General features: G+C 44.3%; 1 protein-coding gene across 1 annotated transcript in view; it reads left to right on the forward strand.

Annotated features, from left to right (window-relative positions):
* The first annotated feature begins 9,221 nt into the window (after positions 1-9,221).
* The window catches only part of Cwh43 (cell wall biogenesis 43 C-terminal homolog), a 67,296-nt gene continuing 59,784 nt past the window's right edge, over positions 9,222-16,733 (forward strand). The window contains exons 1-3 of the mRNA XM_034508167.2: positions 9,222-9,327; positions 9,895-10,019; positions 10,928-11,047. Of these exons, the coding sequence (XP_034364058.2) occupies positions 10,001-10,019; positions 10,928-11,047 (139 nt within the window). The 5' untranslated portion in view covers positions 9,222-9,327; positions 9,895-10,000. The remainder of the gene's footprint in view (positions 9,328-9,894; positions 10,020-10,927; positions 11,048-16,733) is intronic.

Consider the following 16,733-nt stretch of genomic DNA (forward strand, 5'->3'; position numbering starts at 1 on the left):
ACCTACAAGGGCAAGGCATGCTACAGCTGTTGAAATAATTTGTTTGCTCTGTGGTGGTTTGAATAAGAATGCACCTTCCCCCTCCCTCTCCCATAGACTCATGTATTTGAATGCTTAGCCATCGGGGAGTAGCATTATTTGAGAAGATTAGGTGTGGCTTTGTTGGAGGAAGTGTGTCACTGGGGGTGGGCTTTGAGGTTTCAGAAGGCCATTCTGGATGGAGGTCTCTGTTTTCCTATGGTTTTGGATCTGAATGCATCTTTCAGCTACTGCTCCTCTGCTGTGCATGCTCCCATAATCCCTGCCAGGATGATAATGAACTAAGCCTCTGAAACCATAAGCAAACCTTAGTTAAATAATTTCCTTTTTAACAGTCGCCTGGGTCATGGTGTCTCTTTACAGAAATGGAGCACTGACAAAGACATGCTCCCAACCATGAACTTCTGTAATGTATGTGGTCATTTATATTTGTCTGTCTTTGAAAAATGTAGGTCATTGGTTTGAGTATTCTTTTTTTTTTTTAATTTAATGATACTATGCTTTATATTCAGATGACTTAGCTTTTCATTACTGTAACGCATGCCTGCGGTAATCAACTTACAAAGACAAGAAGTTAATCTAGGCTCCTAGCTTTGGAAACTTCAGTCTCAAGCTTTTCTGGCTATGGGGCACATCATGGCAAGTGGGGTGGGTGGTTCAGTTTATAGTTCAGATGCTAAAGAGAAGAGGAAGAAGCCACTGGGTTCCCACTCTCCCCTGCAAGTCTGAGTCCCCAGTGACCTGAGTCCTTCCACAAGGTCCTGCCTCTTCAAGGTTCCCACTGTCTTTCAATAGTGCCCAGCTGGGAGCCAAACCTTCAAAACAGAAGTCTCACCACAGCTGAGACAAATATAGTATAGCAATATTTTTTATATTTCTTGTTTTGTTATTAAGAGCACATTTGAAAATACATGTGCTCTGTTGTGTGTCTGACCTGTGACTTCCATCTGCTGCAAAATGCTGTGTCTGGGCAAATGTTAGGTGATCATCCTCCCAGCTACAGAGGGTGGTTCCCCTCCTGGGACTGTATAGAAATGCCCCCAAGGGTATGTGTTTAGCACTGACTAGCTGAGTCACAAGGCACCTGCCTGTTTAATCTGGCTAGATACTGCCAAAAAGTTCTCCAGAGAAAACTCCCTATTCCAGTTTTCTCCTTTTGCTCTGGCTGTGTCGGGGTGAGCGATCAGTCACGTTAGTTCCATAAAGCAAATTGAAGAGCTCCCCTCTGCATTCTAGAACATTGTGTATTATACCGGAAATAGTTGCTCCCCGAAGGCGGCAGTACTGGCTGCTTGGTGCCAAAAGTCCATTTACAGAAGCTGTTCCTCTCAAGTATTTCTTTCTAGGCTACTGGTTCCAACAACTTCTATGGCTTTCAAGCTGATATTGGCCCCCTGCAGGAAGAAGTGGGTCCTTGAGACAGAAAGATGTGAGCATTTGCTGTTTGTTGCTTTGTGCTTTGCAGCTGTATGGGGAGCTGTATGTGAGACTGTGTGTTCGTGCATGTTCTGTAACATACAGACCAGCTTGAGGTTGCTATGGTCATATGTAGGCTGCAGGAGTTCCTTCTGGCCACCCCATTGGCTGAAAAATACAGTTATTTTCAATGATCTACAGCTCCCTTTTCTCCCCTTCCCTCCCTCCCTCCCTCCCTCCTTCCCTCCCTCCCTCCCTCCCTTGTCGCCATCCTTTTGGTTGACTTTAGTGGGTTCTTATATCTATCACCCTTCCAAACCTTATTCCACCCAAATCCCTTCCACCCTCCCAACACTAGGTGAGAGAGAAACAAGCTTAGAGAGGAAAGGGGGCATAGACCTCTTTAGCCGACTTCCTGCTGCTTGGGGGTGTTTAGTTCCCTGGGGCTAATCTTTATCGTCAGAATATCTCCAACTAGCAACCCAGCAACCAAGCAATAGCACATGCGGCCAGCAGAAATGGGCTCCAGCAGGGGAGAGCACCAGCAGCCAAAAGCCCTCTTGGGGCTCTTCCATTTATACCCTCTCCAGAGTCCCCAGAATCCCAAACACAAGCCCTCTGCGGCTGGCAAAAATCAGGCCCCTTCTAGGGCATGAGACAATCACAGTTAGTGGCTCTGGACAATCTGAAGCAGCCCCATATCCCACACTGGGGATTAAAATAAAAACGTATTCACATAATATAACTGGGTTTTTTAAGGAACCAAAATCCTCACCCCTTTTCTTCCTCCCTTTTCTTCCTCTTTTTCCACATTTTAAAATTGATGGTGAATGTAGTCATATGCTTTAGGGGCAATCATCATGTGTGTGTATCAATTTTGGTATTTTTTTCCCATGTATTCTTTTTCCATGAGAAAAAGCTTACTGAGGCTGACAAATGACTCCTTGGAAATTATGTGATCCTGTTAGAGTCTGAAGCATCCTGACTACACAAGTAATAGATTGGTTTTCTTTTTCTTTTTCTTTTTTTTCGTTTTTGTTTTGTTTTTTTCTTCTTTATTGAGATTTAATCCCAGTACTGGGGAGGCAATAGGCAAGCTATCTGTGACTTCAAGGCCAGCCTGATCTACATGGGGAGTTCCATGCTAGTTGGAGCTACATAGTAAGACATTGCACATGTTTTAAAAGTCACTCTAAAGTTGTATTTGTATTATGTCTTAGTTACTATTCTATTGCTGTGAAGAGATACTTGTGACCAAAGCAATTCTCATAAAAGAAAGCATTTAACTGGGGGCTTGTTTAAAGCTTCAAAGGGTTAGTCCATTATCATCCTGGCAGAAAGCAGACAGGTAGATAGCCATGGTGCTAGAACCATAGAGCTTTACATCCTGATCCAAAGGTGGTGGGAAAAGGAAGAGGGAGAGGGAGACAGGGAGAGAGGGGGAGGGGGAAAGGGAGGGGGAGAGGGAGAGGGAAAGGGGAGAGGGAGGGGGGAGAGGGAGAGGGAGAGAAGAGGAAGAAGCCAATGCTTCCTGCCATGATAGCCACAAACACTGACCGTCTTCTGCAACCACGAGCCCCATATTAAAGGTTTTCTTTTATAAGTTGCCTTGGCCATGGTGTTTTATTACTGCATTAGAAAAGTAACCGAGACACAGGCAAAGCACCTCCATACATAAAATAAAATCTTATGAAAGAAAATAACATGAAGAGAGGTCGGACACCCAACATCTGCCACATACACATTCTGGGAAGCATTCCTAGTCACGTGTCCTGTCACCAGAACTCTAATGCTTGAAGGGGAGCCCTTTTTTATTTGTAATTTACCTACTTGTAGGGGGGGCTCTGCTGTATTTAAGGTTATGGATATTTAATTTTTGAATTCAAGAACTGATTTTTCAGGCTGCTACTCTAAATTTAGAACTCTTGCTAGACTTTTTATACTGCCAAGGGACTAAGAGCCATCGCTCTTACGGTCTGCAGAGACGTGTTAAGTAAGCCCATCTGGACAGACTAAGTTCCCTTAAATACTGACCCCACTCACAAATTTAATTAAAGTCCCTTAAACATTTCAACTTCATTTATGCATCAAATATACTTAATTTTCTTAAGTGCCTCTAATGTTTGATCATCATCTTCATGACCTTTCTGAATATTCAGGCAGTGCTTGTATACGTGCCAAGTTTATAAATGAAGCTACCTTTGTTTTCTCTCAAATGTTTTAGCAATGGCTAAATGTTTGTTCGATGTCTCTTATGCTTTGTAAGTTAAAATCACAGGTCAGGTGGCAATGACACCTTTCAAACTGAAGTGACAAGTTTAATCTACCTGATTTTCTAATCTGCCATCTTCTCTATACTGTCTATTAAGTGCATAGCTGGTCCTGATGAATACAAAGCCTGCTCCTGACATGGATGGAAAGCCGATAGCAGAAGCTTATCCATCACAGGCAGCCATCCCATCATGCCCGGTGCATCCACAGGGCAAGGGTAAGCTCTCATGACCACAGTGTCATCAGGATTTAGAACTGGGCCCAGACTTGTGGATTTTATATGACTGTACCTCAGGTGAGCACATTACCCATTCTTGTAGCTTTGTGGTGTGTGTGTGTGTGTGTGCATGTCATGGTGGCCCACATTTGGAGGTCAGAGTTGGCCCTGTCACACCACATGAGTCCTGGGAATGGAATGCAGACTTGGTGGCAATTGCCTTTATCCTCTGAGCCATCTCCTTTGCTTTTCACCTTACTTTTTGAAACCTTGCTAGAGCTTGCAGCAGGCTAACAAACCCCTGGGAACCTTCTGCTGCTGCCTCCCAGGCTCAGGGATTAAAGACTTGTGCCCTACCTTTCTGCATGGGCTTGGAGGCTCACATTCAGGTCCTCGCTCTTGTACAGCAAACACTTTACTGACAGCCGTCTTCCCATCCCACTTTTGCAACGTTTGTAAGGAAGTTTTTCGAATCTCTCCTGGGCTGCATGTAACATATATTTGATAGCAGATTCATTTCTATATTCTGTCATTTCCTCCTCTTGTCTGACATTTGAAGTGTCTGGTCGTAATTTAGGGGCATTTACATCTTCATCTTCTAATCTCCCAGCCATGCATTACTGCCCTTTTCCTGGCAGCAGGAGAGCAGACATGAATCCGCGTGGGAGGAGGCCTCCCACTCCTCCCTGGAGATGTAATCTTGGATGCCTGAAGGAAGTTTGTACCCATGCAAAAGAACGAATGCCTTTGCTGGAGAAGCCCACGTGAGTCAGTGCTCTCCTCCTTCCTGCCCTGGCCCTTAATGGAATGTAGGATTGTGCTAGCCAGATGGGGGCAGAAGAGACAATGGTGTCTGAAGTTGAGAAATGCTTCCGGACATTCCTGGGAGGGGAAGACAGATTTAGATTTGAATCTTGTCCTAAGGTAACCACGGCGGTGGGAACATTCTCTGTCGCTGCTGAACTTAGCTCCTCAGTACTCAGCACTTAATTCTAAAAGCCATAGTAATAATTATAGTTCACTGTAATCGATCATTTGTCAACCCCCCCTCTCGTGTGTGTGTGTGTGTGTGTGTGTGTGTGTGTGTGTGTTGCTCCTTGCTGCCTTTTCTCCAAGTGGTATCTTCTGCACAGAGCCAGGCCTAGCTTCAGAACTTGCTGAGAGATTTACTTTCCCTTCTGGTGACAATACCTGGGTCACTGTTTCTCATCTGTTAGAACTACTGATACAAGGCACTCCTTCTACCTGAATAACTTTCTAGTGTAGTGTATGTTCTGGGATGGTATAGTGGCAGTTTTTTAATAAGGTATACTTATGCCGTTGGAGACAAAGATAGAGCCACAGATACATGTGTGAACTGAAATTCCCAGGAATGGGGGGAGGCGGGGCTCCTATGTTAAAGATTCTGATTAGAATTTTTTTTTTTACTATAGACAGTTAAAACGATGCAGATCCAAAGCCAAACTGTCTTGGAATAACTTCAGATTTCGTACTAGCTATCGGTGTGTCGAATTTAGTGCCCCTTTCATTTTTAGGTGAAACCTCTCGAGATGTATTAACAAGTCACTAGCAGAGGTGAGTTATATTGTGCTTCAAGATCAATTTTGATTGGTTTTTTTCATGTGTATGTGCATCCAGACCATCAGAGGTCAGAAGAGGGCATCGGATCCCCTGGAGCTAGAGCTATGGGGGTGTTGTGAGCAGAGAAACAAACTGGCCCTCTGGGAGAGCAGCAAATGCTCTTTTGCTGAACCATCTCTTCTGGTAGAGTCTTTAAATTGAGTAGAAGTTGAACATGGCTAAAAAGCCTAGAAGTACAAAAAGCATTCCGAGGCCTCTCTGTCACAGGCTAAAAAAGATGGTGCCATCTCGCCAAGGCTGTCTGAAAATGTTTCTCTTTTTCTCAAGATCACTGTGTTAACTCACAGGGGACTCTCCTTCCCTCTTGGCATCTTTTCCACCAAATGTGAGTTTTAACTAGTTGGCACAGATAAGATTTATATTTTTTCAATTCTCTGTGTCTTTGGATACATTCCTCCCTGGATTCTTGTGTGATTGGATAGAATAACACAGCAGGGGGAGCTTGGAGGTGGACCAACTTGGAAAAGTTTCCCATACAGGTATTCCTGGCTGACTGACAGCCAGCCCAGTACATGCATGTTCCTGGAGCTAACTTGTGTTTCTAAAACATGAGCTCTTGGAAAATGAATAGGCTGTTGCTAGGATACATACCCAGTTTACATACTGAGCTCAAGAAACATTAAATGATGGGAAAGATTGAGCTGGTCCTTGGATATGGTTGGGGAGGCTGGTCAAGCAAGAGGACTTTCAGGGGCACACTCATTTTGTAAATGTGTGGAGGCAGGCACGGAGATAACTGCTATACCCCCTAATGCTCTCTTAGGTTCCCAAAGGCTACAAGTGGGCCCAAGATGGTAACATCTAGTCCAAAAGATGTGGGAAGGCTTGGTGGAAGACGGTATTTGAACTGAAGTACATGTAGCATGAGTGACTGAGGTGTCTGGGTAGGCTCTGTGCTGTCGGAGGGAGGGATAGAGGAGTGTGCACAAAGTCACAGCCCTGGGAAGGAGGTCAGCCTGTTCTGGGGTCGAGGCCTGCCAGGGATTAAGATGTGTCCCAGGCAAAAATGAAAGATCAACACATAATAGATGCTCAGCAAATCAACAATGGATAAAGTAAAGACAAGTTGTGGTCAGGTCACAGACGCTTGAGTGCCAAATTAAAGGAGTTTGGATGTCTTTCTGTGAACAGGCATAGGGAGGTGAGCAGTGAACCAAGGGATTACCAGGAAAATAACATACTAGATTTGTGATTTAGGGGGATTAATTTAGCAATAAAAAGTTGGGTGGATTCGGGAGGTTCCTAGAAAATGGTGAGTGTGCCAGCGGGCACGCAGGGTGAGCGAGGTGGGCAGTGTGCATTTGGGGCCTTGGGACTGAGTCGGCAGGCTCAGCTGTCACACAGCCCTCCTCGTTTATTCTGTGTTGTTCAGTGTTTCAATCAGCCCTGAGGGACATGGACATATTTTTAAACATTAAATGCTATATTCAAATCTAAAAAAACAAAACAGCAATGACCCATGGGCTGAGGTTGAACATCAGTGGTAGCGTGCTTGCCTGACATGCAGGAGGCTCTGGACACCAGGCTTGCTTTCCAGTATCACAAACAAAATAACAACAAAAGGAAATTACTTGGCAAATATATATATATATATATATATATATATATATATATATATATATATATATATACACACACACACAAACACACAAGTTAGTTAATTTAGGGGAGAACTTAGCAGGTGGATAAGCACGGACCCCAGAGTCTGTCTGGCAGTGGCAGATCAGGACCAGTCTTGCTTTAGTGTGATAAATTTTCCATGTCCAGTTCACCCAACGCTGCCATCTGCAGCCTTTTATCTTCAGTGATGCATGAAAAGTTCCAGTTAAAGCGATTTTAGGATTAGGGAGGAAAGTGGAAAAAACCTTACAGGATCAAAGGAGCCCCAGCATTCCAGTGTGGACCTCGTGCTAGGCAAGGCATGTGCTATGATTCTTTAGGGTGACCTGCTTGGGAGAAGAGGTAGTTAGAAACACCATTCCCTTCCCTTCTGTCCTGGGACACTTCCTCACTCTCCAACCCACCCTGCTCATTGGATACTGGAGGTCTCCTGCCTGGGTGTGCTTGTTGACTTTCTAAGCACATGCCTGGTTGCCTCTGGGACAGGAGAGCTAAGAACTAAAAGACAACCACGGGAACAAGACTATTATACCATGTACCCACATATACCTTTTATTTATTTTAACTTTGAGACAGGGTCTCATTTCATCCAGTCTGCCCTCTAACTCTCTTTATGGCTATGGATAACCTTGGTCTTCCCTCCCTCCGACCCCCAGGACTGAGGATTGAAGCCAGGACTTCGAAGCTTGTAAACCAGGCAAACGCTCTACCACTGACCTATCTCCCAATCTGACCTTGAACTTCTGATTCACTTGCACCCACTTCCTGAGTTCTGGGTTACAGGCGTGTGTGACCATGCTGGTGTGTTCGTTGCTGGGATGGAACCCAGGGCTTTGCTTGAGCTAGGCAAGCACTCTACCATCTGAGCCACATGGTCCTTAGCTGCCATTTGACTTCTTAAATGATCCCTGCTCAGCCTGGACTGCCACCTAACTCTATTAACAGTCTGAGCGTTCTGAGCTTGTGCATAGATATGCTTGATGGTGTTGGGTTCAGACGGGCAACCCCCTTTTTCTATCTCCTTTGACCATTTGCAAAAAATTTTACTATGATTTCCCTATGTTATTCCAAATTCTCACCAACACGTCTTTCCACACAGAGGGACTGTCCTAATTTAATCACTTTTTATACTGGAATTTTAAGTTGCATCTAGTGTTTTTATATGATACTAAAAATGTTAGGAGTAGTTTCCTCATGGATGGGGAGACACTGTCTTGGTATAATTTATTATCCTGCACATGGGGTAGCATGTATCTTCTTTAGCATTTCATATAGATTATTCTTTATCTCATCAGTTATGAGTTCCTTGAGAAAATAATCCATGCCTTTACAAATTCCTAGTTTTATAGATTCCATCACTTTGTGCCGACTCAGAACAGCAACATAACAGAAACACAGCTCTTTTGAGATGCAATTTACACAGTAGAAAATGCACCTTAAAATATACAACTTTATTTATTAAATTTTTTTGTGAGATAAGTTCTCTCTGCAGCCCAGACTGACCTCAGATTCACTAAGCAGCCCAGGCTAGCCTTGATCTCTCTGTGTGCATGTGCCTGCATGTGTGTGTGTGTGTGTGTGTGTGTGTGTGTGTGTTTGTTTGTTCATGTGGTGAACCACTGCCTATTCCCCAGGGCAATCTAAGTCTACTTTTTTCTCTCTGCCTGTTTCAGTGACTGTAAATAGAATTTCAAGATAAAGGTAACTGTGGCTGGCTTCTTTGATTCAGTGAGATGTTTCTAGGGACTGAAACCCACACTGAGGTAGGTCCATGGGACCAGAGCGGATAGAAAACAACTGCTCATTTCCTTCCTTAAAAGCCACGATTGTTTTGTGGTGACTCTGGCAGGCGTAGTAACAACAGGGTCTTTTGGAAGCCTCCTCTCTAGCCTTATGGAAAATGACCATCATCTTGCTCTGCCTTCTCCAGGTTTCAGTTCATTTTAACTCTCTCACCCTTCACCTCTTTCTCCCCCCTCTTTTTTGGGCTAACTTAAAAAAAAATCTCTTTTTTTAGCACAGAGCTTTCTTGTCTGCATCTGCTGACTGGTCACAGGGAAACTGACCTTATTCTGGGAATGAAGGTGGAAGGCTTCCTTGGGGAGATGCTATGTGAAGGACAGGTAAGTGTGTGTGTGTGTGTGTGTGTGTGTGTGTGTGTGTGTGTGCACGCGCAAGTAAGTGCAGAAAGCCAGAATATTCTGAAACAACCCGGAAACAAAATTTTCTTGGCCACATAACTGCAAGATGGCCCATGGGATATAAGGGTGAGAAAGCATGGCTGCCTCAGCTGTTTAAAGTCTAAAATGGTACGGGATGGTACCACTCTGAAGTAGTACTTCTTTACAACTGTGCACAGACTGGCATTCCTTCAATGATAAGATAACACACCCACATTCAGTTAACCCTTCCTTTCATGGTTTGCACAGGGTCTGCCTTGTTGTCTTTAGGACCACCTAAAAAGAGCGCACCTAAGAGGTCAAGAAAGGTCGTATAAGGGATAGAGTCAAGAAAACCTCATGAAAAATATCTGTGCTACAACTCAGGCACAAGATGGAAGAGGATTCTAGAAAGGAGAATGTATAGACATTCCTTATGTGGGAGATGGGCCAGCAACTTTGAGTATGGTGAACACCCAAATAGGAAAGGGCCATTAAGAAGGGCTATGTCAGGTTCTTTGCTTTCCCCAGTAGGAAGAGGTGACGTCTTCAAGCAGTGAAGGAAAACATGGACTCTGGATCCAGGAGGGCCACAGAAGTGTAGCCTATGGCTTAGAAGCTCAAGCAGACGTGTGACATGAGAACTTGGACCACTGGTAGGTCATACAAGTGGAGCTATGAATAAATATTAGAACATTCAGTATTTCTATTAATTTCCTAAACATCTTGGTAAGCACGATGTTTTCATGACTTACAGTCTACAGCACATATAAATCCATCATTTAGTCAACATGTATTCATTATTATTTTATTTCATATGTTTGGATGTTTTGTCTACATGTATATTTGTGCACTCCGTCTGTGCCTGGTGCCCTCAGAGGCCAGAAAAGGGCACCAGTTTCCCTGGAACTGGAATTAACATAAGACACCATGTGGGTGCTGGAAGTTAAACTTAAGTCATCTTGAAGAGAAGTCACTGCTCTTAACCACTGAGCCATCTTTCCAACCCCTAGTCAACAAGTATTACATGTTGCTTTAGGCTTTGAGAACACAGCAGTAAGTCAGGCATGATGTCAGACTTTCGGACATTTGCATTGTAATAAGGGGAGATAGAAAAAAAAGTAACAGGAATGACTGCTTCAGGAGAAACTAGCATGGCTACCCGCCTTAGTTTGAAACTTTGTTACAACAATGAACAAATGAACAAGCCAAGACAATGGCCACTTCCTAGTGAACTGTTTCACCAAGAAGTCTCCTTCCAAATGTTACAAAATATAAGAATGGGCTTCAAAGCTACCGTCTCTACAAGAGAATGAAGTTGAAAAGGTTTTATTGTATCAGGGTAAGCAATTATTCTGCACAATACAAAAATGTTCAGGATACCTCAACACAATGCATATTAACACTTAATTTCCAGGGATCACACTAAGAGTCACAGAGTCTTGGTAACAGTAGGCAAACATAGCTGTTGTTTTTCTCTTCAATGGATTTATGCACAGAATGAGGTGCCTAAGATGCAAAGATACAAAAGACACCACCATCCGGTTCTCTCTTCCTTTGACAGAATCTCTCTGTGTAGCATGGGCTAGCATGAAGTTCACGATCCCACTATCTCAGCCTCCTAACTGCTTTGTCTACTTTGACAATGTTCCACTCCACAAGAGGAAACAGATCCAGCAGGAAGGTAAGGAAATGATAGTTCTGGTTCTGAGTCCTGAGTTCTGAATAGTGAGTGCTGAGTACCAAGTACTGAGTACTGAGTACTGAGTGTCTTGCTTTGCTGCAGTAGAGGAGCCACACTTAAAAAGTGAGGGAAAGTAGGTGGGAAGAAGTCAACACAGAAGGAACTGATATTTATTGAGTCCTGAGAGCAATGCGTTGGCAGATGCTCCACAAACTTTTTTTGATGGTTAATCATCCTTCAGGAAAGGATGCTGTAGCTATTTCACAGGTCAAGGAAGCAAGGCACAGGGAGATTAAATAGTTTTTGGCAGGGTAAGATACAGATACACAGGCCCAGTCACTAAAAGTTTTATGGTCTCTCTGCTGTCTAGCTGTGGACAAAAGTGGCCCTGTGTGGCCAAATTATTCAGTCTGAGCAAAGGAACAGCGTGGGCATGTATAGGCAGAGATGATGTTAGGAGCAATCAGGGCTTGGAAGTCCTTAAATGACATCATTGCCAGAACATGGTACACACCCAGAGAAGCCACGTACGATCTTAGAGTCAGGGACTGACAGCTCTGTCTGGGCTTTGAGAAGAAAAGTGTGATGGGGAGGAAGTGGGGGTAGGTGGGGGAGTGGGGAGGGAAGGCTGGAAGACATGAAAAGGTATTGCAGTAGTGGGCTAATGTAGATGACTGTGAGGCTGACTTAGGAGACTGGCCGTGAATACTCTAACAGGGCAACATTGAGACAGTGAAAGAAATGTCCTCACCGCCTGCTGATCACACAATTTCCCGGAAAGGGATGGATACAGATGGTGCAGAGCTTTTCAGCTTTGGGGCATGGCACTGCCCTCACCAAAATAGGCAAATCAAAAAAGGAATGCAGTAGGTGGGTAGGAGAGGTTTTGGACTTAGTGAGTGAGGACATCCAAGAGAGCACGGTGCATGACGAAGAGCAGGAAAGAAGAGTCGAGCAAAGAAGCAAAGAAGCGACTAGAACAAGGTGGTGTTGGAATTTCCGGGCTCTGGGGGACAGCTGAGGCTGAGAGGAGTGAGCTGGAGGAGGAGAGAGACAAGGGGAAGGGGTGTCTGAAGAGGAAGGGTGAAGACTTGGGAGAGGGAAGCGCAGTTGGGGAGGAAAAGCTCTGTAAAACCCAGGTAAGAGGGATGAGGCATCGAGAGGAGGAGGTGGCTAATGGGCGCCTCCTGGAGGCCTCCAGAGACAGGCTTCCTGCTAACTGAAGGGCTGAAGCTGCAGGAAGACCTGGTGTGATTAGTGGGTGGGAATAAAGCACTCTCTGTTCTCAGCTCGACGAGCAGAGGCTAACTAGAGAAACAAGTGACAAGAAGTCTCAGTGGTCCAACACCGGCTGCTGTCCTGATCCACCTCTAGAATGGGGAAGCAGAGTTCTTTCTCTTTCCTCTGGAGCAGTGTAGCATTCTCAAAGGGTGGGGCCAGTCCCATCTTCTGCCACTGTTTAAAAGACTAGACTGTGGCAAAGCTTGTAGTCTTGGGGACGGCCTACTGATGGTTTTAGAGCGATGCCCTCTCTTGACAGAAGCAAAGCAGACAGGACTTGTAGCAGAAGGCAGAGTAGCTTGGGACAGACAGGCTGCTTAGCTTGCCTATGTCACTGACACTGTGACTTCAGTTTTCCAGCCCTGTGACAGATATCTAAAATAGCCAGCATGCATAGAGAAAAGGTCTATTTTTTGGCTCACAGGTTTATTTTGTTTTGTTTGTTTGAGTCTATGATTGGTTTGTTTAGTCTGGTGTGTGTGTGTGTGTGTGTGTGTGTGTGTGTGTGTCTGTCTGTCTGTCTGTCTATCTGTCTATCTGATTGTGTGTCTAGGTGTCTATATATTCCTTAATTGTTTTCCACCTTATTTTTGGAGACAAGGTTTTTCAGTGACTCAGAAGCCTCAGGACCTCCCCATCTCCTGGTTTCCAGTACCAGGATTACAAGCATCCAGTACTCTGCCCAGCGCTCTCTTTGAATTTGAACTCTGGTCCTCAGGCTTAGATGCAAGCACCTTACTAACTGATCTCATCAGCCCAAGCCCATTGATTCTGAGCTTCTGGTGAGACAGTGTGCTCTGGCAGAAGAGATGGGAGCAAAGGGAAAGGGGATGGCAGAGCAAAACTGCTCACCTCATTGTCAGGGCAGAGAGAGAAAGCGGAGGAGAGAGAGAGGGAAGGAGGGAGACGGGGGTGGGGTGGGGGGGAGTGACCCTTACCATGCCTTTAACCTAATTTCCTCCCATCAGATTCCAGTTTCCCATCTCCCAACAGTGCCATGAGTGACTTTTACCATGCTGACCTTTGAGGGACATTTAGGATCTAACAATACCAGTAAGTTACATAATAGCTGTGACCCAGTTTCTTTATCTGCACACAAGAAGGGAAATAGCATCACTTGACATCATAACTGGTGAGCATTATTCAAGTTGATACAACCGAAAGGAGTGCAGAACCCAGGCGGGCACAAGGCCAGCCCCGTGGACACACTGGCTCCCATTATTGATCCTGTGCTCTTTCTGCATCCTTGGACGTTGACGTGGAGAAGGACCTTACCTTTGCATTGCCATCGCACATGTCACGCTTGGAATGGCTTTGGCTGTTCATCGACAGGACATGCTTTTAGTTTTGTATGTGTCAGAGCGTGCGAATGAGTGTTTGCTTTTGAAGTTTAGAAGCTATCCTTAGACGCAAGCACCATTACCTCTCTAGAAGAGTGGTAGGGAAGAGTGTTCATTTTAGAATCCCCCCCCCCCAATGTCAGACAACTCCAAAGCAAAGCACTCACACTGGCAATATTTTGCTGGTTACAACATGATGGAGAATCGGTGTGCTATTTCATGAACACAGAAACCTAACTGTACGAGATAGTTACAGGCATGGTTCGCATCTTTCCCAAAACAGATCCAAAGCCAAAATGAAACATTTGGTACAGGGCAGTATTAAAAATGACATTTCACTAGGCATAGTGATGCACGCCTTTAATCTTAGCGCTTGGGAAGCAGAGGCAGGAAGATTTTTGTGAGGAGTTCCAGACCAGCCTGGTCTACATAGTGAGTTCTAGAACAACCAGAATTACATAGAAGAAACCCTGTCTCAAAAATCTATGTACATCTTACATCTTGGTGTCTTCTACTACAAAGGCTGTTATTTGGAATTGCCATACAACACTGCCACCTGCTGGCAAGCATTCAGTACAGCTTAGACCCCAGAGACCATATTAAGGAGGTACAGGGCTATTGACTGATACTTTGAGGCAGGCTTTGTGGAACCTGTGGCTTACTCTCTTTAAAATTACACACACACACACACACACACACACACACACACACAAAGCCAGGCGTGGAGAAAACATTTTAGCATAAGAAAAGGAACTACAGTAAGTTTCACATTTCCAAAGACTGATAACAAATAGCTCACAGCACAGAGACCATTTAACAAGTAATTACTGCCTCATCCACCTCTTCTAGCAGCCCCCCCCCCATATTAAAAGTTTTTTTTTCTCTCTGTTTAAAAACTGATATGAGGCCTGGAGAGAGATGGCTCAGTTCTCAGAATCTGTTGTTGGGCAACTCCTAACTGCCTGACTGCAACTCCAGGAGACTCGATGACGCCCCCTGCTGGCATTCACACATATGCACACAATTGAAAACAGATAAACCTTTAAAAGGGATACGGCAATATTTTTTATAGCAAGAAGTCAGTCAGGTTAGACTGTCTTCTGTCCCAGTTCATCAACGCTTCTTTGCCATTTAGAGTTGAGAAGCATCTCTTCTCCCAGATTAATAGTTCAGTGATAGCATGTCTATTTGGAGGTTTGTGGTCAAATCGGGGGACATTGGCACACTCATCCATGTAAGACTCCAGGATGTTACCTGGTCTCCTTGTGCAGTAACTAATCCTGAACACTGAGCTGGCTGAACTCATCAGCCAGGCCACGACAATGTCTATCTTGTGGTAGATAGAATTTATGTGGTATTATTTTTAAAATAGATTATTTATTTATTTATTTATTTAACTAACTAACTCAGGGGCAAGAGCAGAGTGTATGTGTGTGGATGGACACATCATGGTGTGCCTGCAGAGGTCAGAGGGATGGGTAGTGGGAGTCAACTGTTTCTACCCTGTTCGCCCTGGGTTGTCAGGTTGACAGGCTCCTTCCACCGAGCCATGTAAAATTAGCATGAAATTTAAATATCCTCTTGGTGTTCTGATGATTCTCGCTTCAGTACTAGTGGGATTATCAAACAGTAAAAAAAAAAAAAAAAAAAAAAAAAAAATCTATGTGTTTCCTCTACTTGGAATTTAGTTTCTTCTTGGTTAATTATTGCCTTTGGGCAATATCTGAACTCTTTCATTTACAATCGGCTGCTTAATGTCAGGCTAATTTCTCCTGGCCCTCTTGCCTTAATTCATGGTCATCATTTGCTTCATCTCCCACTGTGGCTTTTTCATCTGAAAAACAACAACAACAGCAACAACAAGACCTCAGCTCTTAAGTAAAATGATGGGAAGGAATATTTGTGGCTTCTAACCTGATTTACGCTCCTTCCCCAACATTTCTAAGTTATAGTCAAAACATTCTTCCATCAGTTTCTTCTCAGAATCCCAGAACTGTCTGCAATCACTCCACTGACCTTGCCATGATGGCTAGAGAAGGGCAGTTGTTGTCTGGACCGATTGTGGTTAAAATATCTCATTTTTGAACACTCCGTGTAAATGTGTGGCCATGTGAACACATCGCTGGGGTCCCCAGAAGGGTCTTTCACACCATGGGAGATCTGCCACAGCTCACCACACTTTCTCTGTTCCCCAGGAGGCGCCAGGGTTTGGGGACAGCTAGTACCCTGTTTTTTGTGTCCGTTTGGAAAACACTTTAGTGTACACTCAACAATGGAAAGGCAGCTTAACACACAAAGAGAACTCAGGATTAAAAACATTTTTTTTTCTGAATGTACATTCCAAAGTACGAACTAGAAAATAAGAAACCGGTGTCGTTTTGCTCTCATTATGAGTTGACCTCGGGTGCATCAGGAAGCCTGGGGCATCTTATAAATGAAAGTAAATTTCTAAGATGCGGATGCGATTTAAACCAAACACCATGGACCTTATCTATGGCGCACACTCTACATCAGCAGTTCTCAACCTGTGGGTCACAACCCTTTGGGGGTCGAAGGACCCTTTCACAGTGGTCACCTAGGACCCTCAAAAATATATTTACGTTACGATTCATAACACTAGCAAAACCACCCTTATGAAGTGGCAACAAAAATAATGTTATGGTTGAGGGTCACCACAACATGAGGAACTGTATTAGAGTCACAGCGTTAGGAAGGCTGAGAATCATGGCTGTAAACGGAAGCCAGGAGAGATCACATCAGAGCTTTGAAACGCAAGCTTGTTAGGATTATTTGTGGCCGGTGATGAGGTGATCATTTTAATAAGTCTACTACTGCCTGGGAAAGTCTGGGAAGTTCAGGTCTTAGCCGAATGGCTTAAGTGCCTGCTATATCCCACTCTCACTCATGTTAGGTTTGGTTTTGAGAGTGAGTCTTGCTATGTAGCTCAGGCTAGCTTTGAACTTCCAGGCTTTCATGTCAGTCTTACAGATGCTGGATTACAGGAGTCCACCGTCACATCCAGCTTCTTGCATGTTACTAACTGACCTAAAACCTTACACGCTTTG

This window comes from Arvicanthis niloticus, chromosome 7 (assembly GCF_011762505.2).
Source record: "Arvicanthis niloticus isolate mArvNil1 chromosome 7, mArvNil1.pat.X, whole genome shotgun sequence".
Classification (NCBI taxonomy): domain Eukaryota; kingdom Metazoa; phylum Chordata; class Mammalia; order Rodentia; family Muridae; genus Arvicanthis; species Arvicanthis niloticus.